We start from the raw sequence: 23,534 nt of genomic DNA, 5'->3' as shown, positions 1-23,534 counted from the left end.
TGGAAAAAACTCAATGCCCATCTACTCATGTAAACACAAATTGTAATATATCCATACAATGGAATACCACTCGGTGATAAGCAAGGAATGAAAGCCTTATGGTAAATGAAAGAAGCCAGACGTAAACGAGTACATATTGTATAAGTCCATTTATACAAAATTCTAGAACAAAAAATCTACAGTGACAGCAGATCCGAGATTTCATAGGGCTGGGGTTCGGGAGCGAGGATGGAGTAGTGGGTGGGGCGTTATCTGCAAAGGGGCACAAGAGAAGTTTGGGGAGAGGAAAATGTTAAAAAAATTTTTTTTTAAATTGGGTGGTGGTTACACAGATGAACACATTTGTCAAAACTCATCAAACTTGGGGGAAGTTCCCTGGTGGTCTAGTGGTTAGGCCTCGGCGCTTTCACTGCCCTGGCCGGGGTTCAGTCCCTGGTCAGGGAACTAAGATCCCACAATACCCACGGCATGCCCAAAACAAACAAACAAAAAACAAAACTGCATCAAATGAGGACATCGAACTAAGTGAACAAGCCAGACACATACTGTAAGGACAAATATTGTGTGATTCCAGTTATGTGAAGTACCTAGAGTAGTCAAATTCATGGAGGTAGAGAGTAGAATAGAGGGGTTGGGGGAGGAGGAATGGGGAGTTACAGTTTAATGGGTACAGAGTTTCAGTTGGGGATAATGAAAAAGTTATGGAAATGGATCGTGGTGGTGGTTGAACAATATGAATGTACCTTATGCCACTGAACTGTACACTTAAAAATGGTTAAAATGGGGCTTCCCTGGTGGTGCAGTGGTTGAGAATCCACCTGCCGATGCAGGGGACTCGGGTTCGTGCCCCGGTCCGGGAAGATCCCACAGGCGGTGGAGCGGCTGGGCCCGTGAGCCATGGCCGCTGAGCCTGCGCGTCCGGAGCACAACCGCAAAAAAAAAAAAAAAAAAGGTTAAAATGGTAAAACTTATATTATTTATATTTTACTATAATAAAAAATGTAAAAGACCCTCATCGAACTGTACACTTTTAAGTGGGTAAGTTTTAAAATTTATGTCAATTATACTTCAAAAAAGTTAAATTGTAAAAGGCGCCAAAGAGGAATGTACCTGTTTTACTCTTCCTGAACTATTGTAGATTTCTCTGTCGCGGGCGGTGGTTTGTAGAGGGAGCCCTGTAATCAGACGGACCACAGACCTTGGTTCAAATCCCGCTTTTGCCGCTTACGGATGTCCTAATTACACGAACAATGTCATGTAAATAGAACCTGTCTCGAGTTAAGGATTGAAAGAAGCAGCACCTAAAGGGCTAACGATGATGAAGGCAAATGTTAGTTGTTATGAAAATTGCCTCTGTCTCCTCAGAGACTGAGAAGGGAAGGGTGCCCCAAGAAAGGTGGGGTACAGGTTGGCGGCCTCCGGAGTGACGCCTTCTCCCAGGTCCGGTGCGCGGGCTGTGGGGAGGCGGACGTTGGCCGCGAGGTGGCGCCCGGCTCGGGTTGCCTCCGCGCGGAGGCTGCGGCGCGAGGTGCACAGAAGCGCCCGGGCCCTGGACCAAGGGGGCGGGCAGAGGCGGAGACTCCACCGAACACTGCTTCCCTGGATCACACCCTCCCTCAGGGTGCTTTCCGGCGGCCAGAGAAGCGGAGAGGCCTTTTCCCGGTGCTCCTCTCCCAGTCTGGGATGCTGTCGGTCGGTCCCCGGGTTGTATCTTTAATAAGGTAACGGTTGTTGGGCTTCAGTGGGAAGGTGCCTGACGTAGACGATCTCACTGATTCCCCTGCACCACCCCACTTTGCAGATAAGAAAGCTGAGGCCGGAGAGGCGGAGTACCCCAAGGCCGCACAGCTGGTGAAGAGTCGAGGAGGGACTCGGGCCCGGGGCCTCTGCTCTTCTCCCCTGCTCATCCCCTCTCTGCGCCCGATCCAGGCTGTCGGGTCGGCCCCGCCGCTCGGCCTCAGTGGTCCCACCCCTACACAGCCTCCCTCCCGGGCATTCTGGATCTCCCCTCCCCCGGCTCCCGGTTTCCTTGTCAAAACTTCCTGCCTTGGCTAGGGCCCGAGTTCCCACCCCCTTCCTGCCCCCCGCCCCTCCGCGCCCCTCCCCGCCCAGCGATCCACAACTTTCGGCCACTCCGCCGCTCTCGCAGTCGGCCTGGGACTCCACGCAGGGACCCCCGCCCTGTCCTCCTCCAGGCCCACGCCGGCAGTCCCCACCCCAGGCGGACGGCGAGATAGGGTCCCGAGGCAGGTGAGTGACCGCGCGCCCCTGGTCCCGCGACCACCCTGCACTGGGGACCTCTGGGTGGGGGGGAAAAGAGAGACCGACAGAGAGACCTGAAGGGGATGGGGCAGTGGAGAGGGGCCAAAGGCGATTGGGGGTTTCCATCCATAATGAAACAGCATGTAAATGACATGCAAATGAAGCTGTTTCCTAGCCCCTTGTATGGGACTTTGTGTGTCCAGCGGCTGCCACCACCCCACTGGCCCCCTTTCAGGGCTGGAGAGAGAAGCCCTCTACTTGGCTGACGGGATGTGTAGTGCTAAGAGCACCCACATTGGAGTCAAGGCTGCCCAGGTTCGAATCTCGACTCCTCTCCTTACTACCTGTAGGATCTTGGTCAAGAGACTTCACCTCTGTGTCTCAGTTTCTCATTTCTAAAAGGGGAATAATAAGATATAGTGCCTACCTTATGGGGTTGCTGTGAGGCTAAGATGAGCATAAACATGTCTCCTGCTTAGAACCGTGCCTGCTCAGTGTTTATTACAGTGTTGGCCCTCTCCCCACCAGGAGACACGTTTGAGGAGGATGGAGGGAAGGGACCCAGGTTTACAGGTCCCTGGGACTCATAGTTTTGCCGGTTTGAGGACTAAGAAGTTGGCCCAAGGCCTCAGGCATGTGGATCCCCAGAAAGCCCCATGGGCTGGTATGTGTGAGGAGGAGTGAGGGTGGGGGGCCCCGGAGCCCAGGCCCCAGCAAGGCCATCCCTCACCCCCACCCCATCTCCGGCCTCCAGTAGTGAACTTTCAGCTGTCCTGCTCTGGCCTTTTATGAGTGGCCTCTCCCGAGCTTGGGCTGTGACCCTAGTCCCCGGGGATGGGAACAGCTTGTGCTGGTCCGAGTTTCCCAGGCTCCCAGACTCAGCCAGACCTCGGCTCCAGGCAGGATTGGGCAAGGGGTCAGCTCTCAACCCTGGCCTAAGCTGGGCCTGGGGGGTCGGGGAGCTGTCTGAGTCCCACCCCATCCCAATCCATGATACAGTCCCTCTGTGTGGGCACGCGGGAGCCAGGGTGTGGGACAGCTCTCCTCTCTCCAGCTCTCTGTCTCCTGCTGCTGCCTCTCCCACTTCTGAGGTCTCCCAAAGTCTACCCGCTAAACTTGCCATTGCAGTTGGGGCTACCCTCCCTGCCACCTAGGAGCTGGGTTAGCCAGGCTCCCCTCTGTCTTCCTCTCTTCGACGGGAGGTGAAGCCGAGGGTTGGCATCTGTTTCTACACTACCCCCCCACCCCCTGCCGCCGCTTCCATCCCCTATCAGACTTTCCCAGAAGAGGAAACCAGCTCTGCAGGCAGTCCCATCCACAGTTCGGAAACCTGGATAGAGATAGAGGTCGCTGGGCTGCTGTCTGCCTCCCCCCACCAACACATTCTGCTGGAGAGGGGACCTGGGCCAGGCAGGGCCTCCACCACAGTGCTCGGAGCTTCTCCTTTGAGCAGCCTTGGAAACCTTGAAAGAGAGCCCTCCCGGGATGCAAGAGGGGCCCTAGGGCCCGTCCTAGCTCTGGGGAGGGTGTCCATACTAGTCCTGGGGGAGGTACCATAGAGGCTTCTCTATGGGGGAGAAGCCAGCAGGAGGAGCAAGAGAAGACGGGGGGGAGAGAGGGAAAGACAAAGACAGAGATACAGAGAGACAGACAGACACCAACAGACAAGGAAGACACAGGCAGAGGCGTAGAGACTTCTGGAAACAACAAGGCCCAGAGGGAAGCGAGAGGCATATTTGGAAAAACAGAGCAGAGACTGAGAGAAAGAACAAGAAGGTGGTAGAGGAGGTAAAACAGGAGGAAGTCCGAAGACCAAAGAGAAATCCCAGGGGTAGAAGGACTGAAAGGGGCAGCACAGCCTTCGGAGCTTGATAGACGTGGTCCAAATCCCCACCCCGCCTTTGGTGGGCTGTGTGACCTTGGGCAAATGACTTAACCTCTTCGGGATTTCTTTTTTCTCTTCCTTCCTTCTTCCTTCCTTCCTTTCTTTTCTTTCTTTCTTTCTTTTCTTTCTTCCTCCCTCCCTCCCTCTCTTTCCCTTTCTTTCTTGCTGGCTTTCTTTCTTCTTCCTTTCTTTCTGCATGGCTTGTGGAATCTTAGTTCCCCTACCAGGGATTGAACCTGGGCCATTGCAGTAAAAGCGCTGAGTCCTAACCACTGGACCACCGGGGAACTCCCTGGGATTTCTTCATCTACGTAACAGCTGGCATAATAGTACCTACTTTCTAGGACTGCTGAGAGGATGAAAAGAAAGGATCCGGCTCACAATATGCATTTAACAAGGGGTAGGAATTGGTGTTAGAGCACCCACACATGGCCAGATGGAGGTCTCCAGAAACAGCACCGGGTGGCTGCTGGGCCATGGAGCCTCGTGAGTCCGCTTTCCTGCCTGTGCCTCTTACCCCACCTCACATAGTGGCATCTGAGGCCTAGTCCATCAGTGTAGGAGGTGGTGTGTGGATGGGCAGTGAGGGGCGTAGTCCCTGGGCCGGAGGTTTGGGATAAGGGCTCAGGCCCTGCGTGCGGGCACACTCCCTCCTCTCCAGGTGACTCAGTGCCCTGCACTCCCATGCATTCAGCCCAGAGGAACTTGGAGGCCAGCCCTGAGGAATTCCTGCCCGAGGTCGGGAGAGCAGGTCTGGAGACGCCTTTTACTGTGTAATGTTGGGAAGTTCTTTCTGAACTCCACCTTCCATCGACTTACCAGTGTTGTGTCTTGAGGGCCCTAGAAGGAAGGTCCTGCTGTCTGGTGAGCCGGGGACAAGCCACAGCCTCCAAACATCCCTCCCTGTCCCGTTTCCCACAGAGTAAGGTTGGGCTTACAGAAGTCGGAAAGGATTTAGAGTTTATCAGTCCATCCACTCCACACCATGTTTAATTACTGCCCACTGGGTGCCAGGAACCCTAGATGCGTGTGTGTAGGTGCTGGCCAGTGCTGGGGACACAGTGGTCAGGCAGGCAGAGAAGTACCCTGACCCCACGGTGCTCCATTCCAGTGGGGAAGACAGACCTTAATAAAAATATAATGACCACGGGATGGGAACCTTGAGGGAACACCTGGGGGGTAAGCAGCCCCCTAATAGAGCCTGGGACAAGAATGGAATTGGAGGCTGTCCCAGCCTGGTAGGGAAACCAGACTCACAAGCTGGCAGTCACAAGATGGGGTACATTACCTCATCCGTCCATCAGACTTGAGGTGCTCCCGGGCCTGTGAACTCCTGACTTGACCTGGGTTAGTCCCACCTGCCCCCAGAGGAGGGACACTGGTGCCTTCGGCTAGAGTTTGGGGAAGTGTTGGGCCTCTCGGGGACTGGTCTATGTCCAGTATGGAGCCGGCCTCAGGGAAGAACTGGGGTCCTTTGGGCCACAGGGGTCCGTGGTGAGTGTGCTAAGAGCCTGGAGAAAGGTCCAAGGAAAGGGAGGAACAGGTGAGGTGCGGAGCCACTGAGGGGGCTTCCTGGAAGAGACTGGCCTAGAAGGATGGGTAGGACCTGGGCATTCCAGGAGTGGCCTGGGCAGAGGTGGCCGTGTGGTGAGAGGCATGTCCAGTGTGATGGGAGCAGAGGCTGGCCACCTGGGCCCTGGGCGCCCTTTCCTGCACTGTGGGGAGCCACAGAGGCATTAGAGGGAGGCAGTGGCCAGAGCAGAGCTGCGCTTTCCAACAGTATCTGGGGGTGGCAATCAGCAGGGGGAGCTGCTCCCTGGCCTGTGTCACCCCCAGGGCTTACCTCCCACCCCCCACTGCTTTGTTCTTTGAAGCAGATTCTAATCCTGCTGTTGCCTCTGCCGACCAGTTGGCCCTTGGGCAAGTCTTTTTACCCGAGACCCTCCATGGTCTCTCCTGTGAAATGGAGGGGGATAACAACCACTCCACCTGTGGGTGGTGGTGAGGGTCCGGGCTGGCTCTAGCTTCCAGTAGGCACGTGCTGAATGTTTGGTGAATCAGAATCCCTGCAGTTTCTCTATTTCCTGATGAGTAAACAGGTCGGGCTGAGGACCCTCTAGCTTCTGTTTCCTGAGCCACAGAGAACACAAGGCCGGCCCCTCACCCCTGCTCCCTCCCCGCCCAGCCTCTGGAGCACATGCAGGCTTCCTGTCCCTCCATCCGGCAGACATGCCTGGCGTGCCGAAGGCCTGGCTTGGCTGGATGTAGGAGGGGCTCTATGTGTGTGTGTACAAGCGTGTACACGGGTGTTCTGAGTGGCACGTGGAGCAGAGAAGTCTAGGCTGCTGGCGGAGCTGGGTTAGAGGGCATCCCTGTATGGGGAGGGAAGGGAAGTCTTTGGACTCAGGATCACACTGCTGAGTGGGAAGGACTAAGTGATCCTGTCTCCATGGCAAAGAGAGGTTAGGAAAGGGCACAGAGAACAGACACAGACACAGGGGAGATCCTGAAAGACAAGAGAGCTACAGGGCGAGGCAACCTTGGCACCAAGCTAAGACACAGGGCTCGATTTGTGGATCATGGCTGGAGTTCAGCCTACACTCCATACCTGAAGGTGGCTTCCCTAGTGCAGTGAACATACTGCACAACTGTACGTGGTAGCCTTGATATAGAAAAGGAAGGAGAGAGGCAGAAGAGACCAAGAAACTGATGGAGGAAGAAAAAAAAGACAGAAAGCAGAGAGTTTCTGATGAAGACCAAGACAAAAGGCAAAAAGAAAGAGGCAGAGAGCCTAGAACTTGGAGGGTTCTGTTCTTGCATTGACACATGTCCACTGAGCAGCCTCTGGTCTGAGGCTCAGTTCCAGGATGGTCATTGGAACCAACAGTTCCAACCCCCACTGAACCCTGGGAGATATGGGGTGTTATTCTCCCATTTTACAGATGAGGAAATGGAGGCTCACAGGGCTCAAGTGACATGCTCGAGGCCGTACAGCTTTTAAGTACTAGAAACTTTGGCCTCCAAGATGGGAAGTGGGGGAGAGAGAGACAGAGAGGAGGCACCAGTGGAGACAAGCAATAAGCTGGAGTTGGTGCTCAGGCTGAGGGCTGGGGGGAAGTAGAATCCAGGCGTCCTGCCTCATCAACCGCCTTTGGCTTGAAGACATACCTGGCGGGCAGCCCATCGTTCTGGGGGATCAGGTTCTCTGGGGAGCCTAGTCCCCTCCCCTCCTCACTTCCTTTCTCTCTGTCAGCATCTAAGGCCCTATTCCCATTCCCGGATCATCCTGGGGGTTCTTCAGGAAAAAAAAAGAAAGAAACAGCTTTTCCTGGAATTAATACTCAAAGAGTATGACAGTGCCAAGGGGAGTGGAGAAGGGGTGTGATAGGTGCAGGAGGAGTGAGGCTGAGGATGCCATCGTGGGGACTGCAATGGTTCATTGAGCTTCTTATGTAGCTCTCTAGACACTTATCTGCATCAACTCATTTATTACTCCGCAGAACAGTCCTACAAAGGGAAGTACCATTGTCCTCTCCATTTTAGAGATGAGGGAACTGAGAGATGGGATTTGAACCCAGGTTTGAATGGGGGGGTGGGAGGGGATGCAGAGCTCAGAGGGTATCCTTTGCTATACTACCTCCCAGAGAAGAGCAGCTGGAAGGGAGCTGGTGGGGAAGTTCCTCTTGCTGTCTCACTTCCATCAGCCCCACTCTTGTTCTCTGCCTTCTATAGACATGGATCATCTCCTGTCCACTAGGAACTCTACTCCCCTCTCAGAGGCCCCAGACCCATCCCCCTCCTCCTAGCAGGGTTCGGATTGGAGTACAGTGAGGGTAGAGGGACTCCCCACCAGAGGAATCAGGCTGAACAGAAGAGCAGGGGAGGCGAGCTGGGTTGGGCCCTGTGTGGGCTTGGAGACTGAGAGGGCAGGGATACTGGGGGCTCGCGCAGGCGGGACTGGGGACTGGGGGGGGGGGAGCTGGCCAGGCGCCCAGCTGCTTTGCATCTCGAGGTGAAGGAGAGAGAAGTGTCAGCTCATTCTTGACTGTAAACACATCCCGGTTCCCACGCCTGTGATCGCGTTCTTGTGGCAGCCCCCAGCCTGATCCCCTTCTCCTGTCCAGCCCCCCGCCAGGCTCCCCCTCGCCATAACCAAGGCTGTTAAAAAGAGATGTAAAGCCCCTGGGATTCCCGCCTGGGCTCGGGAGAGCCTGGAACCGCAGGGATGGATCTGCCAGTCTGGGTTTGGATCCCAGCTCTGATATTACCGGCTGTGTGGCCCTGGGCAGGGAACTTATGCTCTCCTTGCCTGTTTCCTCATCAGTAAAATGAATAATCATACCTACCACAGTGGGCTGACATAAGCTTTACACGAAATGATCCACAGAAATTGCTCAGCGCTCTGCCCGTGCCGACGCAGTGAACAACATATGGGGCCGCACTAGTTTTCCAATTGTGAGGGAAGGTGTGTGGGTCCCTCAATCCAGAGGTGCCACGGAGGAAGGGGGCTGAGTAGGGGAAAGGCAGAGGTCATCTGTATAGGAAGAGGGAGAAGGGAGCCTACAGTGGGGGCCCCTGGGGTCAGATGGGGGGCCACTAGTTGTCTGATTTAAACCCCTTGAAGGGGCACGTGTGATCACAATAGCCCCCGTTCTGCTGGGACTGGAGGTGCTGGGGAAGGGTGGGCCGGGGTCTCAGGTTCCCTAGCCCCTCAGAGACAAAGGCTCAGATGGGAACAAGCCTAGGCAGCCAGGCTGGAGCTCTGGGCTCCTGGTCTGGCCTGTGTTCCCTCCTCGGGGTCTGGGGCTGGTGAGGCCAAACCCTGCCCCTCTCTGCCAGGATCCCCATCTCATCTCTCCCCTCCCTGCGGACCAGCCACTGATCTCACCGACCCCATCCTGGCTTCCAGCCCCTTCCACTGACCAGCTGAGACCTTCTCTGCTCTCCAGTCCTACCCTGAAGCCCTTGGGAAAAGAGAATCTCCCCACCCCTCTAGTTATTAGAGTCAACCCCCTGGGATTAGGGTCAGGCCCTCCGCATGCTCCCCTGCCCATCTCGAGGTCCCCCTCAAAGTCCCCCGGGCGGAACCATTTCCTCCAGAAGTTGGTTAAGAGGAGGTGGCTGGTGGGGGGGGGCTGCTGTAGGTGAGAGGAAGGACAGCCCCTCCCCTTTGCGCCTCATCAGGGCCTTCCTGCTGCAGGTCTTGTCCATGTCACCGCAGCCTCGAGCTCCGGGGACAGATCCAGGCCCAGGTGAGTCTGGGGGTCCCTGCGTGGCTGGAGATGAGGCTCGCCCAGGGACAAGGGTGAGGACCCTGTATCCAGACAGATTGAGCTCCAATTGGAGGACAGGACCCGCATGCCAGGGGCACAGCGGGGGCTGCAGGAAGAGGGGAGTGTGGACCAGACTGAGGGATGAAGAGGGGGAGATACGTGGGGGGCTTGGGGTCCTGTCCATGGGCTTGCTGCCATGCACACTCGAGGGAGAAGTGGGGAGAAGGTCAGCTGGGATCAGACAGGGTGGGCCTGGGAAGGTGACCAGAGCAGGGCTGGGGTGAAGGGCAGAGTCTGGGGATGTTGGGAGAGGGAGCCAACTGTTGGGGGGGGAGCTGGGGGTTGTGTGGGTGGAAGGGCCAGACTATGAAGGGCTGAAGGGCACTCCTGACTGTGGCCTGGCTCCCTGAGGCCAGGCTGCATCCCTCCCCCACAACTCCCCACCCTCCCCCACATCCTACCTTCCAAGTTCAGGGTGGTGGGAGGACAGAGCCACCCCATGCTCCGCCCATGATCATGCTGCCTGCTGCCCTCCCCACATACACACATTCTAGCCAGGCTCTGTTTCCTGTTTTCAGGCTGCATATCATGAGCACCGGGATCCCCCAGGACACTCTCTGGGCTCCTCAGGCCCTGGGGCCCAAGGGCCCTGTTGCCCTGCCCCTGGCTCACCTGAGTTTCTCAGGCCCCAGGATGCCATAGAGGCCTGGTGAGTTACCTGGGGACTGAGGATGGATGGGAGGGATACAAAAAAGACTACAGGTGGAGATCTGCCCTGGTGGAGCTGTGATGGGGCCACTAACCAGAGTCATGGGCAGGCCTTGCTGCTTTGCAAGACAGGAGTGGGGTGGTGGGTAGAAATTTGCAGTGGGTGGGAGGGAGCCGAGGAGAGGTGGGCCAGCCCAGCCGCTGAGAGGGTGGGGAGCAGGCTGGAGGGTTTACTGGTTGGGCAGAACGCAGCAGTGGGGTGCGGTTAAGTTAGGGAGCTTCCCTCTGAGCGCTGCCCTGATGGGAGGTGAGAGCGGCCCGCTGGGACCCTGGGAGTGTGTGGGTGGAAGGCCTGGGGTGGGGCCTGGAGGCAGGCATTCCAGAGATACTCAGGGGGCCAAGGGGCCAGCTACCACGACCTTTCTCTCTTCTCGGGGAAAATTATAAGCAGATGTGGACGCCTCAGGGCGGCGTAGAGGAGGGAGCCAAGCCGGGGCAAGTTAACAGAGAATCTGAAACTGGCGGGGTGGGGGGCGGCGGGTGCTCAAGGGCCTCTGCTGCTCCTGAGCTCAGGAGCCAGAAGGAGACTCCTCTGAGGTCCTGACCTGCTTCCCACCCACTGGGCGAGGCCAGGGGTGGAGGAGTGGGGAGGAGCCCATTTCCAGATGGCTGGTGGGTGGTCACAGGGAGGTGGCGGCTTCTCCTGAAGTCTGAGGCCAGGCTGGGGACTCCCTGGGTGAGAGCACCTAGAGCTGGGTGCAGAGGTATGCTGGCAAGGCTTTAGCAACCGGCTTCGGTGGGGGGCTGGGTGGGGGCATGGCCCTGATTTGTGATGTTTGCTGATTTCCACCTCCATGCTTGGTTTCAAGCTACTACTGTGACAGCACTGAACAAGGAGTTGGGAAGAGAAGTCATGATTGGCTCTCAGAAGTCAGTATGGGCCGTGCCAGCGCACCAGTGGTGGGGAGGGGCCTCCTTCAAGGTCACCTGGACCTAGCCCTACTCCCACCCCATAAAGCAGGAAGCCCCTAACAGCATCAGGGTGGTTTTGGCCTCTGCCTGCCTACATCCTGTGATGGGGAGCTCACCACCTGAGGTCGCTGATTCCATCACAGAACTGCTTTGACCTTGGAAAGTTCTTCCTCTAACTGAGCCCAAGTTGGCTTCCCTTATAACTTCCCTTCATCGGCTCCAATTTCACACCTTGGTATAATATCAAAGTGCCCTGGGTAGGGGCTGTGCTGGGGATTGGGAATTCAGGCACAGGTCCCTGCCTCTAGAGGTCATGGTCAGGGAACAGGCACTAGAACAGTGGTGTGTGGGTGAATGGTGCTGCGGGTCCCGGAAGGGATGGGTGGGGGCAGTCTGCCAGTGTGGATCGGGAAGCAGGGCAGGGAAAGAGGGGTGACACTTGGGCTAGACCTTGAAAGGGAGTGCTTAAAGTGAAGAATGGGGGGGAGGGCGTCCAGACAGAGGAAACCATGTGAGAAAGTCTCAGAGGCATGGCCGTGCTCTACCTGGTCAGGAATCAGACCTGGAGCCTGGGAAGCCTGGGCCAGAGGACCAGAGCCTCATCTCTTCTGCCACCCCTGCTTGGTCTCTGCAGAGACTTGGCCCTCCAGGTTTGTGGCTGCAGTGCCCCTCACCTGCTCCACACCTGGCCCTGTCACAGGCCTCAGCAATGTCATCACCTCTGCGGGCCCTCTTTCTCCTGGCCCTGGGCCTGGGGCTGGCTGGAACCCTCAACCCCAAGGACCCCAACACCTGCAGCTTCTGGGAAAGGTGAGAGAGGGCCCCTGCTGTGCCTTGAGGGCTGCAAGCCCCCAGCTCCCCATTCTCCCCACTGGGGCTCCTCTTTCCAGTTCCCTCCCTTGCCTCCTTCCCTTTCTCCAGCCCTCACCTCCCTCCTATTTCTGCCTCTACTCTCTCTGCTCCCCTAGATGGGATGCCTCTGATTCCATCCCCATCTTGATCTTGTCTCAGTCTCCATCTCAGCTGTGACCCTGTCCTTTCTTTATCCCCATCCCTTGGTCCCTGTGCGAGGCTAGCTGCAGGACAGAGCACAGGGTAGGAGCCATTCACTATGGGACAAGCAGAGGGGCTGGCCCAGGGAGAGCCCAGGGGACAGGGCTGGGCAACAAGGCCCAGGGCAAGATTTGGCCAGAAGCGCTTCAACCCATCTCCATCAGCTGGGCCTAGGAGTCAGTTCTAGCTCAATATCCCCACATAGGGAGAAGGAGGCAGCGGGGAATGGAGGGCTGGAATGGAATATTCCCAGGAATATTCCAACTCTGGGAGGATTCCTCCAGATTGAAGCGGGACAGATGGGGGGTCCATCCTAGGCTCGAGGGAGCAAGCCTAAATATTCCCCACTGTGGCCAAGCCCTCGCCCCCCCGCTCCGCTCTGCCAGCTCAGGCCTCTCTCCCTGCCCTGGGCCCTGACTCCGTTCCCTGTCTTGCAGCTTCACCACCACAACCAAGGAGTCACACTCCCGCCCCTTCAGCCTGCTCCCCTCGGAGCCCTGTGACCGGCCCTGGGAGAGCCCGCACACCTGCCCCCGGCCCACGTGAGTGCCCATCCCCCTCCACCGGCAGATGGGTGCCAGAGGAGCTGCCTCGGCCCGGGCCTTGCCCCTCTGTACCCCCATTCTTTTCTCAGAACCTTTAGAGTTCAGAGGGAGCATCTGGCCTCGGGGCACTCAAGGCATGTTGTGTGTGGGGTATGTGTGTTTGGGGTGTGCAGGTATGGTGTATGGTGTGCATGTGTGTGACCGGTTGGGAGGCAAGGAGGGAATGTTCTATGCTACCCCAGCTCAGAGTGTTGGGCAGTGCCCCAGGCCTCCCCCAGTGCCGCACCGTGGAAGGTTGGAAGCCGGGGCCTCGGCAGGGGGGACTGAGGGCCACCTCCGGGTCTCCCCCAGGGTTGTCTACCGGACCGTGTACCGCCAGGTGGTGAAGACGGAGCACCGAATGCGCCTGCAGTGCTGCCGGGGCTTCTATGAGAGCAGCGGAGCCTGTGTCCGTGAGTCCTGGGTGGGGCCGTGGAATGAGTGGAGCCTAGGCCACCTAGTCCTTCCCTGCCCTCACCAGGGTGGGGCTACTCCTCTGCCCTCCGCTGGCCCTGTTGTCTCTAGGGACAAAGCTGCCACTTCATACCTCTGTCTCTAGCTGTCCCTATGTCTCTCCCACCCTCTCTCTCCATGTCCCTCAGCAGTCTCTGGCTCTGCATCTCTGTCTCTGGGCTGCCTGGATCTCTCTGTCACTGTGTCTCAGGACTCCGTGTCTGGCACTCTCTCTGACTCTTCCTGTCCCTGTCTCTCTGTTGCTGTCTGTCTCGACCTGTCGCCGTCCAGTCTCTCCTGTCCCCCGCCCCCAGCACCCTGAAACCCCCAGAGCAGAGCCCGCTCTGTGTCTCTCCTTCTCTCAGCCTTGGACCGTCACCAGCCCCTACAGAGACCCCTGCCCAGCCTGAGCCCCCAGCCCAGCCCCTACCCTCTCTCTGGACAGCATCCATGTCTGGTCCCTACGTGAGGAACCCCGCCTGTCCATTTCCCAACAAGGTGCTTCCAGAATTTCACAGAAAGGAGCTCGGGAGTCCGGAATCCTGAGGTCTTGACACGCTCTGACCTGAGTTGCTTTACTCTCAGTCTCTTTGCATCTTAGAGGCAGAACTGCTGCTTGGCGAACTCCAGGTCCCTGGTGTGGGAGGAAGCTGGGGTTAGGCTTCAGAGAATAACAGGTGGGTACGGCAGGGGCGGAAACATCGTCTCACACGCACACCCCACCCCATCTCTGCCCCAGCGCTCTGTGCCCGGGAGTGTGTTCATGGCCGCTGCGTGGCACCCAATCAGTGCCAATGTGTGCAAGACTGGCGGGGCGACGACTGCTCCAGTGGTGAGTGGCTGGTGACGGCAGGGCATGACCCCTTGTGCCTCCAGGGATGCAGAAGCCTTGGGCACACCCTCCCTACCAGGGCACAGGTGCTTGGGCCCCCAGGGCAATCACCCAGCAGAGTCCCACTGCAGCCAGCAGCCTTTTCTGGAGGTGTGGTACAGGGGGAGGGGCCAAAGCCGGGCATGGGGGCATGTGTGGGGGCCAGGACACAGAGACGGGGACTAACTGGAGGCTGGGGAGGGGCAAGACCCCTGGTGACCCCCTTCCGCTCTCCCATCCCACAGCTTGTGCCCTGGGAGTTTGGGGGCCACAGTGTGACAAGCCCTGCAACTGCGGCAACAGCAGCTCCTGTGACCCCAAGAGTGGGGCGTGTTCCTGTCCCTCTGGGCTGCAGCCTCCACACTGCTTTCGGCCCTGCTCCCCTGGCCGCTATGGCCCTGCCTGCCAGTTCAGCTGCCAGTGCCATGGGGCACCCTGTGACCCACAGACTGGAGCCTGCCTCTGCCCCCCAGAGAGAACTGGGCCCAGGTGTGTAACAGGAGGAACACACACTAACGGGATCGCAGACACAGGATGCACGGGCATACGTGGGGACACAAGGGGACTCAGCATCCCAAACGTGGGGTTGGAGTCAAGAGGCCCAGATCCTGGTCCCAGCTTTGCTGCTCGCTGGTTGAGCAACCTTGAGCAAATCATTGGCTCTTCACGTGTTTGTTTCCGGTCTGTAAAATGGGAGCAGTATTGTCCACCTAGGAGGGTTGCTGTGAAGATAACATGAACTAGTGTGTGAGCGAAAGCACGTCCCAAATTGGGGCTGAGATAGGGACGCAGAGAACCCTACTGCAAGGCAGGGTGCAGGGAGAGCTGGGGAGTCACAGGAGGGAGAATGTGCATCTAGCTGGAGATCAAAGATCCAGCTTCATGGAGGAGCTCTGGCGTTGAGCCCTCAGGATAGAAAACCAGGGCAGGCAGACGTGTTGCCCCCAGAGGGACGAGCATGAGCAAAGGTAGAGGTGGAGCAGAGGGTGCGTGGAGAGCACACGCCACCCATGGCTCTTCGCTCTACCCCTCCTGATGGGGCTGGGTGTCCCTGCCATTTCCAGTCCTGGACACCTCTGTTTTTTGATCCCGGCAGTACCCAACAGGGAAGCGGGGGTGAGACTCACTGAGCCCTGGGGTCGGGCCTTCCTCCTGGGGACGGCCTGTTTGTGGTTGACCAGCCCTTGGAGGCAAAGGGGGAAGCAGGTACTGCTTGTCTACATACTGACCTCACCCCCCCTGCCCAACAGCTGCGAGGTGTCCTGTTTACAGGACAGTGTTGGCTTCTTCTGCCCCAGCACCCCTCCTTGCCAAAATGGGGGTGTCTTCCAGGCCTCTCGGGGCTCCTGCAGCTGCCCACCTGGCTGGATGGTATGCAGGGCGGGGCCTGTGGGTATGAATTCTGTGGGCGGTTCTCTGTAGGGCTCCCAGGAGGATGTGTGTGAGGGGGTTAGGCTGTGTGGGCCCTGGAGAGGTTTGAGGGTTTGGGGTGTAGGGGTATTGACGGGTCCTGTGGCCATGGGGAGAGGGCTGGGCTCCTGGGGCTCTGCCGACCTCTCACCCCCACAGGGCACCATCTGTTCCCTGCCCTGCCCCGAGGGCTCCTATGGACCCAACTGCTCCCAGGAATGTCGCTGTCACAACAGCGGCCTCTGCGACCGCTTCACCGGGCAGTGTCGCTGCGCTCCGGGATACACAGGGGACCGGTGAGTGGTGTTGGCTTGGGGTGGGAGTGGCCTGGGGTGGGCCGGGGGCGGCGGCGGGCGGCGTGGCCAGGCTCACTCCTGCGAGGTGCCCAGGTGCCGTGAGGAGTGCCCCGTGGGCCGCTTCGGGCAGGACTGTGCTGAGACTTGCGACTGCGCCACGGGCGCCCGCTGCTTCCCGGCCAACGGCGCGTGTCTGTGCGAACACGGCTTCACTGGGGACCGCTGCGCCGAACGTCTCTGCCCCGACGGCCTCTACGGCCTCAGCTGCCAGATGCCCTGCACCTGCGACCCGGAACACAGTCTCAAGTAGGCCGCGGGCACTGTGGTCAAGGGGTCTGGAGGCCAATGGGAGAGGCCTTCGGTGCTGAAGCCACCGGAGTCACAAAAAGGACCTAGGGCGGGGCAGATCTCACAGAAGGGAAAGGGGAGGGGCCTCGGGGACGGGGAGAGACCGCTCTCGGAACAGCACCGAGCCTCCCCTCAATTCGGCGATGCTTGGCTCCCACCACGCGGAGGGGGCGGGGAAGTCGACCTGCGGACCCGGCCTCAGACCGCTCCGCGCCCCCGCCTCCGCCCGCAGCTGCCACCCGATGAGCGGGGAGTGCTCTTGCCTGCCGGGCTGGGCGGGCCTCCACTGCAACGAGAGCTGCCCGCAGGACACGCACGGGCCCGGCTGCCAGGAGCACTGCCTCTGCCTGCACGGCGGCGTCTGCCAGCCCGACAGCGGCCTCTGCCGGTGCGCGCCCGGCTACACGGTGAGGCGCGCCCCGCCGCGAGGGAGGTGCCGGAGAGGCCCGGGAGCCCGCCCGCTCCTCTCACTGGTGCTCCCGCCCGCTCTCAGGGCCCGCACTGCGCTAGCCTCTGTCCCCCTGACACCTATGGAGTCAACTGCTCCGCACGCTGCTCCTGCGAAAACGCCATCGCCTGCTCGCCCATCGACGGCACCTGCGTCTGCAAGGAAGGTAACGGGTTGGGATCTCCCGGAAGGGGATTTGGGGGCGGGGCCATGCGAAGAAGGGAGAGACCAAGGGTAGAGGCAGGCCAAGGGTAGGGGAGAGGCTGCAGGGTAAGGGTGGAGGCACTGGTCAGCAGCTGGACTGCTGGGAAAGTAGCCAGGCTACTTCCTTCCTGGAATATCCGCTTTGCTTTTTTTCAACCACAAAAATCCCAATTGTCCTTAAAGGCCCAGGCCAGAGGTACCTCTTTGCAGATCATTCCTCATCCTCAGACATACAGAATCACAGAATGGCAGCTCCAGCAAGGGCCTCGGAGATCTACCAGGGGTGGCACGTTGGCAACCTTTAGGCTAGATTCGGACACAGATATGTTTTGTTTGACTAGCTCTCTATCATATTTAACAAAAGTCCAGTCTCCAGTCCCCACTCCTCCCTGTTGTCTTACACATGATCTGGAGAACTCATTTAGTTACCTGTTGGGGCCTCTGTAAGCATCTGCGTTTGCTGCCACCCTCCTTCATTTTGCAGAAGAGGCAACCAAGACCCAGAAGGTGGTGGTGCATCCCCTGCGGTCTTGCAACCTTCTGTCCAACATCCAACAGTTTCTATGTTTGTCTCCTATGCGGCCATGGGCATCCCCACCCCCAGCCCCAGCTCATAGCGCAGAGCCTGGCAGAGCCAATGCCCAGTGTGTGCTGGCTCAGGAGGGGAGCCAGGTCCCCATGCCTACTTGCAAGTCCCCTCTTCCAGGTTGGCAGCATGGTAACTGCTCCGTGCCCTGCCCGCCTGGAACCTGGGGCTTTGGTTGCAATGCCAGCTGCCAGTGTGCCCACGAGGCAGCCTGCAGCCCCCAAACTGGAGCCTGTACCTGTACCCCTGGGTGGCACGGGACCCACTGCCAGTTCCCCTGCCTGGTAAGTGCACAACAGTCTGCCTGCCTGGGGGAGGGAAGGGCACAGCACCCCCCAACTGACTGGCCTATCCTACCCTCCACTCCCTCTCCAAGAAGGGGATGTTTGGTGAAGGCTGTGCCAGCCGCTGTGACTGTGACCATTCTGATGGCTGTGACCCTGTTCACGGACACTGCCAGTGCCAAGCTGGCTGGACAGGTGAGCGTTCTGGGTGTCCAGGCCCCGGGCTTACTGTGGAGTTGGGGGGTGCATCCCACAGGACATGTGTTCAGAAGAAACCCTATGGAAGGGGGGCCACAGGCCAGTCTCATCCTACCCCTCTCACAGGTACCCGCTGCCACCTGCCCTGCCCTGAGGGCTTCTGGGGAACCAACTGTAGCAACACCTGCACCTGCAAGAATGGGGGCACCTGCATCCCTGAGAATGGCAATTGTGTGTGTGCACCTGGATTCCGAGGCCCCTCCTGCCAGAGATGTGAGGCTCCCTCCCCTCCCCCTGCCTGCCAGCAGTAATGTGCAGTGTAGTGTCAGATGCCTGAAGCTCCCACTCTACCCCTCTTGGTCTCTTGTGCTGACTCCAGTCTTTGGGCCGGTTGCTGCAGTGGGAAGGAGGGAGGGAGAGAGTGGGGTCACGGGCTGACTGAGGGTTGGCCCCTGCCCCTGGTCACCACGAGCCCCTTTCCCCCAGCCTGTCAGCCCGGCCGCTACGGCAAACGCTGTGTGCCCTGCAAGTGTGCTAACCACTCCTCCTGCCACCCTTCGAATGGGACCTGCTACTGCATGGCTGGCTGGACAGGCCCTGACTGCTCCCAACGTAGGTGGTGGCTCCTGTGTCTGAGCATGTGTGCATGAGGGGGTGGGCTGAGGACCAGAGGCTTCCTTTCCCCTGCTCCTGGGTATAAAAGCCTCCGAACCCACCTTGATTCAGCCATTTATATAAACACTATAAACAAAAATTTATTGGGCATCACCTACATGCTGGGTATTGTTCTAGGTGCCTAGGATGCAGCAATGAACAGGTCAGGGAAAAAAATTCCCTGCCTTTCTGCACGGGAGGCCTGAGAAAAGCAGTGTGTGTACGGGGGCGGGGAAAATCATAAGCTCAGTTTTGGACATGTTCTTTTTTTCTTTTGGATTGCCAACTTATTTTTATTTATTTATACATGGCCTCTTTCCCACATAAATATAAGAAGGACATCATGGAAAAGATTAGTCCAGAAAACTGAGTCAAACAAATTTTGAAAAGGGGAAATGAGAAGCCATTACCATGAAAAAGATGGGCAGGGTAGAGGGAAGTAATCTTGGACAAGAGCTTTTCCATAGAATTCAGTAACTACTATTAGATTTTTTGCTAGTGTCAGATACACAAAAATTATACCTTGAATAGTGTAGACACTTATTTCTCTCTTATGTTAAAAAAAAAAGGTCTAGAGCTAAGCAATATAGGATAGTTTGGAAGCCTTTGGTTGTCTGGCCCTGGTCACATTATTTTGAAAGTCTATCAGATAGGCAAGTGCAGAAGTTAAGCAGGCAGCTGGGCACGTGGGTCTGGAGTTCAGGCAAGACACAGGGCTGCGGATAAGCATTTGTGAGTCATCAGCGTGTAGATACGGTTCAAAGCCTTGGTGCCCCTGGGGAGACCAAAGCTGAGCTGAAGAGTTCAGTGATGCTGGGGGCTGAGAATCACTCAGGAGGGGCTGGCCCTGCCTGCCAGACAGGCTCCAACCTTGTCTCCTGCAGCGTGCCCTCTAGGACACTGGGGGGCCAACTGTGCCCAGCTCTGCCAGTGTCGCCATGGCGGGACCTGCCACCCCCAGCATGGGAGTTGTTTCTGCCCCCCAGGCCGGACCGGACATCTCTGCTTGGAAGGTACCAGCAGAAGGGGAACTCCATGCCCCTGCCTCCAAGTCAGCCCTAGCCTGAGGAGGGGACTGCTGTTCCCTGGCCCCTCTGATCCCCGCCTGCCTCCTCGGCTCTCTAAACAGGCTGCTCTCCAGGGGTGTTCGGTGCCAATTGTTCCCAACCATGCCAGTGCGGTCCTGGAGAGAGGTGCCACCCAGAGACTGGGGCCTGTGTGTGTCCCCCAGGGCACAGTGGCGCCCCCTGCAGGATTGGTGAGTTCTCATCTAGCCCCTCCCTACCCCCACCCCGCCCTGCACTGTGCCCAGGGAACCAGGACACAGGTACATGCCCAGGTCTCTGCTAGGTGGTACCCTTGTATCACCCTGCCCCCCTACTGGGGCCTCTCCCACGCATGCATCCCCAGCTCACCAGTAGGGCCAAGACACTGTCCTGAGTGACCACCCAGTCCCCCACAGGAAGCCAGGAGCCATTCACCATGATGCCTACCTCTCCAGTGGCCTATAACTCACTCGGGGCAGTGATTGGCATTGCAGTGCTGGGATCCCTGGTGGTGGCCCTGGTGGCGCTGTTCATTGGCTACCGCCATTGGCAAAAAGGCAAAGCGCACCAGCACCTGGCAGTGGCCTACAGCAGCGGGCGGCTGGACGGCTCTGAGTACGTCATGCCAGGTGAGCTGGCCTGGGGGTGGGGACGCACATGAGTGGCTGGCTCTCAGGTACAGGGCAGATGGGATGCGGGGCTCCTGCATCCCTCCCTGGACCTTGTAGGTGGGAAGCGGGGAGTTGGAGAGAGTGAGAGAGGTCAGAGAGGCTGATTACAGATCTCCTGGAACAGAATGACTGTCTTGGGCCCAGGCTTGTCTCTGACCGGGCAGGTCACCCTGCAACTGTGTCTGTTTGTGCAGATGTCCCTCCGAGCTACAGTCACTACTACTCCAACCCCAGCTACCACACCCTGTCTCAGTGCTCACCTAACCCCCCGCCCCCTAACAAGGTCAGTGTTGGGGGTGGGGCTGCACTGTGGTTGCCCTGTCTCAGTGCTCACCTAACCCCCCGCCCCCTAACAAGGTCAGTGTTGGGGGTGGGGCTGCACTGTGGATGCCCTGTGGGCACAGCCCGGTCCTCCGGAAAGCTCCAGCCGCACGTCGCTCTCCCTGTCCCACCCCTCCCCTGCCAGGTCCCAGGCAGTCAGCTCTTTGCCAGCCTCCAGGCCCCTGAGCGGCCAGGTGGAGCCCACGGGCATGATAACAACCACGCCACACTGCCTGCTGACTGGAAGCACCGCCGGCAGCCCCCTCCAGGGCCTCTGGACAGGGGTAGGAGCCTGGGGCCCAAGGCCTCTGGTGAGGGGGGATGTGTACAGCCCAGCGTCCTGCTTCATCTGAGTGCGTGTGTCTGTGGAAGGGGATTCTGGGCCCCAGTTCTAGAGGAGGTGGGACCTTGGGCAGGGGACCAGGGGCCTGATTGCAGGTTGCTTTCTCCTCCTCAGGTAACAGCCGCCTGGACCGAAGCTACAGCTGTAGCTACAGCAACAGGAATGGCCCAGGCCCCTTCTACAGTAAAGGTGAGGGCAGGGCAGGGCGGGGGAGCGACGGAGGGAGCTGCGCTGGGGTTTAGGGGCCAGTGCCTCCACTGAGCCTGATTTCTTTCCCCTATCTTTAGGGCCCATCTCTGAAGAGGGGCTGGGGGCCAGCGTGGCTTCCCTGAGCAGTGAGAACCCCTACGCCACCATCCGGGACCTGCCCAGCCTTCTAGGGAGCCCCCGGGAGAGCAGCTACATGGAGATGAAAGGCCCTCCCTCAGGGTCTCCCCCCAGGCAGCCGCCCCAACTCCGGGACAGCCAGAGGCGGCGACACCCCCAGCCAGAGAGAGACAGTGGCACCTATGAGCAGCCCAGCCCCCTGACCCATGGTGAGCCTTCCTTCTCCACTGGGGCAGAGAGAACAGGGACAGGGGAGGTGGGAGAAGAGAAGGGACAGAGGGCGGGAATGCGGAGTGGGCATGAAGTGGCAGCAAGAGCAAGGCCTTTGGGCGTCAGACTTGGGCTCAGACCAGGCATGACGTTTGGGAAGTCACACTGCCTCTTCGAGCCTGTAGGTGGCGGTACCTCCCTCAGAGGGCTGAGGATTTGAAATGGTGGTTTGGGAAGTCACACTGCCTCTTCGAGCCTGTAGGTGGCGGTACCTCCCTCAGAGGGCTGAGGATTTGAAATGGTGGCTTTACAGCACCTGAGTTGTAGACTTGATACCCAGAAAAGGTGGGAACAAGGCAGATGACAGAGCATCTTCCTATCCTGTGAGGTGGGCAGGTCGAGATGGCCTCCCCCACTGGCGGCTGAGGAGCTGCACAAACTGGCCTATAGCCAGGCACTACGCATCCGTCTTCGGCAGAAGAGGGTGGAGAGGGGAGGAGAGTGGTGGGAAGGGGGAGGAGCCACCTCCTTCTCATCTTCATCCCTTTCTGTCTCCAGACCGAGACTCTGTGGGTTCCCAGCCGCCTCTGCCTCCGGGCCTGCCTCCTGGCCACTATGACTCACCCAAGAACAGCCACATACCTGGACACTATGACTTGCCTCCAGTACGGCATCCCCCGTCACCCCCACTTCGGCGCCAGGACCGTTGAGGAGCCAAGATGGTGTGCAGAGGTCAGCACACCGGTTCTTTGCTGCTCAAGGCTGAGGACAGAGCCTGCTGTACCCTGCCAGGAGCAGGGAGAGGACTGGCCGGCCGTGAACATGAACATGTTTAATAGAGGAAGTGAATGGAGAGGAGATGGGAGCCCGGCTCCCAGGTTCTACCATGGGAAACACTGGTCAGCAGGAAACCTGTGTTCCTTTTCCCCAACCCATTGCTCCCCAAGGCCCCCAGGGCCCTGTATACATAAACTGGTGGGTTGAATGTTGCTGGATAACTCTGATTTCAGATTGCTGTAAGAAGTGTATATTGGGTAACTTTTCTGTGCACTCCCGGGCTAGGCTCTGTGTGTGCGTGCATGCGTGTTTTCAGAGGCGTACCAGGCACTGATCCTGTCTTGGGGCACTCACTATATAGTGGAGAGGCAGCCCAAACCCAGTTAACTCTAGAAATAGCGTGACTGGCCTCCCTGCATTCATTTGGTACTCCCGCCAACCAACTGCTTCAAAATACAAGCTGGTTAGGTTACCCCTGCCTGAAAGTCTCCGTGGGTGCCCCATGGCCCTCGGGCTACAGTCAAAATTGTCCAAAGCCTTAAAGGCTTTGCCGGCCTGGCCTGCCTGTCTCTTCAGCCTCACTCTGAACTGTGTTCCCTATCACTCTGCCCCAGTCACACTGGCCTCTACGTCCTCCTGTCAGCCACACGTCTTCCTACTACAGGGACTTGGCACATCTGGAATGCTCTTCCTCCCCCACTCACCTGTTAACTCCTGCTTGTCCCTCACACCCCATGTTCTCTTTCACAGCACTGATTACTGATGTGTTCATGCACCAGTTACCTGCAGAAGGCCTACAGGGTGCCAGACACCTCTGTAATGTGTTGCTTTTTAGCGTGATTATTTGATTAATCTCTGCCTCCCCCACCAGACTCTTAAGTTCCCCGAAAGCAGGAATCCTGTGTTTATGTTCAACACTGGCTCCCCTTGGCACATGGTAGGCACTCAATAAATGTTCCCCCAAAGGCTGAGTGGCTGAGTGAGTTAAAAGTACCAGTGGTAAGTGCTGGCAAGTGCTAAGATAGCTGGGCAAACTGGTGCTCTGAGAGCTGAAAGACCGCATAGGTCAGAGTCTTCCCCAAAGGGTGGCGTTTCTACAGGGGAACAGCACAAAAGCTCAATGGTGGGAAGGTCTGGGAGTGACGGTCGGGGAGGGCAACAGACTGGAGTGGGGAGGCTGGAGCCCGGAAAGCAGAGGGGAGAGAGTATACTCTGATGGGGGCCCGGTAGGGTCTAGGCTACCTGAGGACTTTGAATCCAAGATTTCTTGGAAGCGTGACCCGCCTCCTAAACTCGTTAGCGGATCAACTAAGTCCCCAGACCTCCAGGAGGCTATATAGATGGGGTCGA

General features: G+C 58.2%; 1 protein-coding gene across 9 annotated transcripts; it reads left to right on the top strand.

Moving 5' to 3' along the window:
- The first annotated feature begins 1,614 nt into the window (after positions 1 to 1,614).
- PEAR1 (platelet endothelial aggregation receptor 1) lies at positions 1,615 to 23,150 on the top strand. 9 transcript variants are annotated; one of them, XM_049713037.1, is made up of 26 exons: positions 1,615 to 1,721; positions 1,802 to 2,250; positions 9,348 to 9,399; positions 9,999 to 10,129; positions 11,801 to 11,910; positions 12,591 to 12,695; positions 13,050 to 13,150; positions 13,930 to 14,022; positions 14,307 to 14,550; positions 15,312 to 15,432; positions 15,631 to 15,767; positions 15,861 to 16,073; positions 16,348 to 16,522; positions 16,609 to 16,729; positions 17,474 to 17,637; positions 17,730 to 17,832; positions 17,962 to 18,108; positions 18,322 to 18,447; positions 19,374 to 19,502; positions 19,619 to 19,747; positions 19,952 to 20,164; positions 20,401 to 20,489; positions 20,673 to 20,838; positions 20,985 to 21,059; positions 21,158 to 21,406; positions 21,966 to 23,150. In XM_049713037.1, the coding sequence occupies exons 5-26, from the start codon at positions 11,810 to 11,812 to the stop codon at positions 22,115 to 22,117; spliced, it is 3,153 nt and encodes a 1,050-aa protein (XP_049568994.1). In that variant the 5' UTR covers positions 1,615 to 1,721; positions 1,802 to 2,250; positions 9,348 to 9,399; positions 9,999 to 10,129; positions 11,801 to 11,809; the 3' UTR covers positions 22,118 to 23,150. The 9 variants fall into 9 exon arrangements, 7 of the variants coding, with proteins under 7 accessions (XP_049568994.1, XP_049568993.1, XP_049568981.1 ...); XM_049713036.1 differs by having other exon boundaries at positions 11,735 to 11,910; XM_049713024.1 differs by having other exon boundaries at positions 11,654 to 11,910.
- The last annotated feature ends 384 nt before the right edge of the window (positions 23,151 to 23,534 follow it).

Source organism: Orcinus orca, chromosome 1 (genome assembly GCF_937001465.1).
Source record: "Orcinus orca chromosome 1, mOrcOrc1.1, whole genome shotgun sequence".
Classification (NCBI taxonomy): Eukaryota; Metazoa; Chordata; class Mammalia; order Artiodactyla; family Delphinidae; genus Orcinus; species Orcinus orca.
Note: the sequence above shows the minus strand (reverse complement) of the source record. Positions and strands in the feature narration are given on the sequence as shown.

Bases quoted from the DNA above. Each gene is read 5' to 3' on its own strand.
- PEAR1 (XM_049713037.1), top strand. From the start codon at position 11,810: ATGTCATCACCTCTGCGGGCCCTCTTTCTCCTGGCCCTGGGCCTGGGG. The intron at 16,730-17,473 runs GTAACGGGTTGG...CCCCTCTTCCAG, and splicing joins CACCTGCGTCTGCAAGGAAG to GTTGGCAGCATGGTAACTGC. The intron at 20,490-20,672 runs GTCAGTGTTGGG...CTCCCCTGCCAG, and splicing joins ACCCCCCGCCCCCTAACAAG to GTCCCAGGCAGTCAGCTCTT.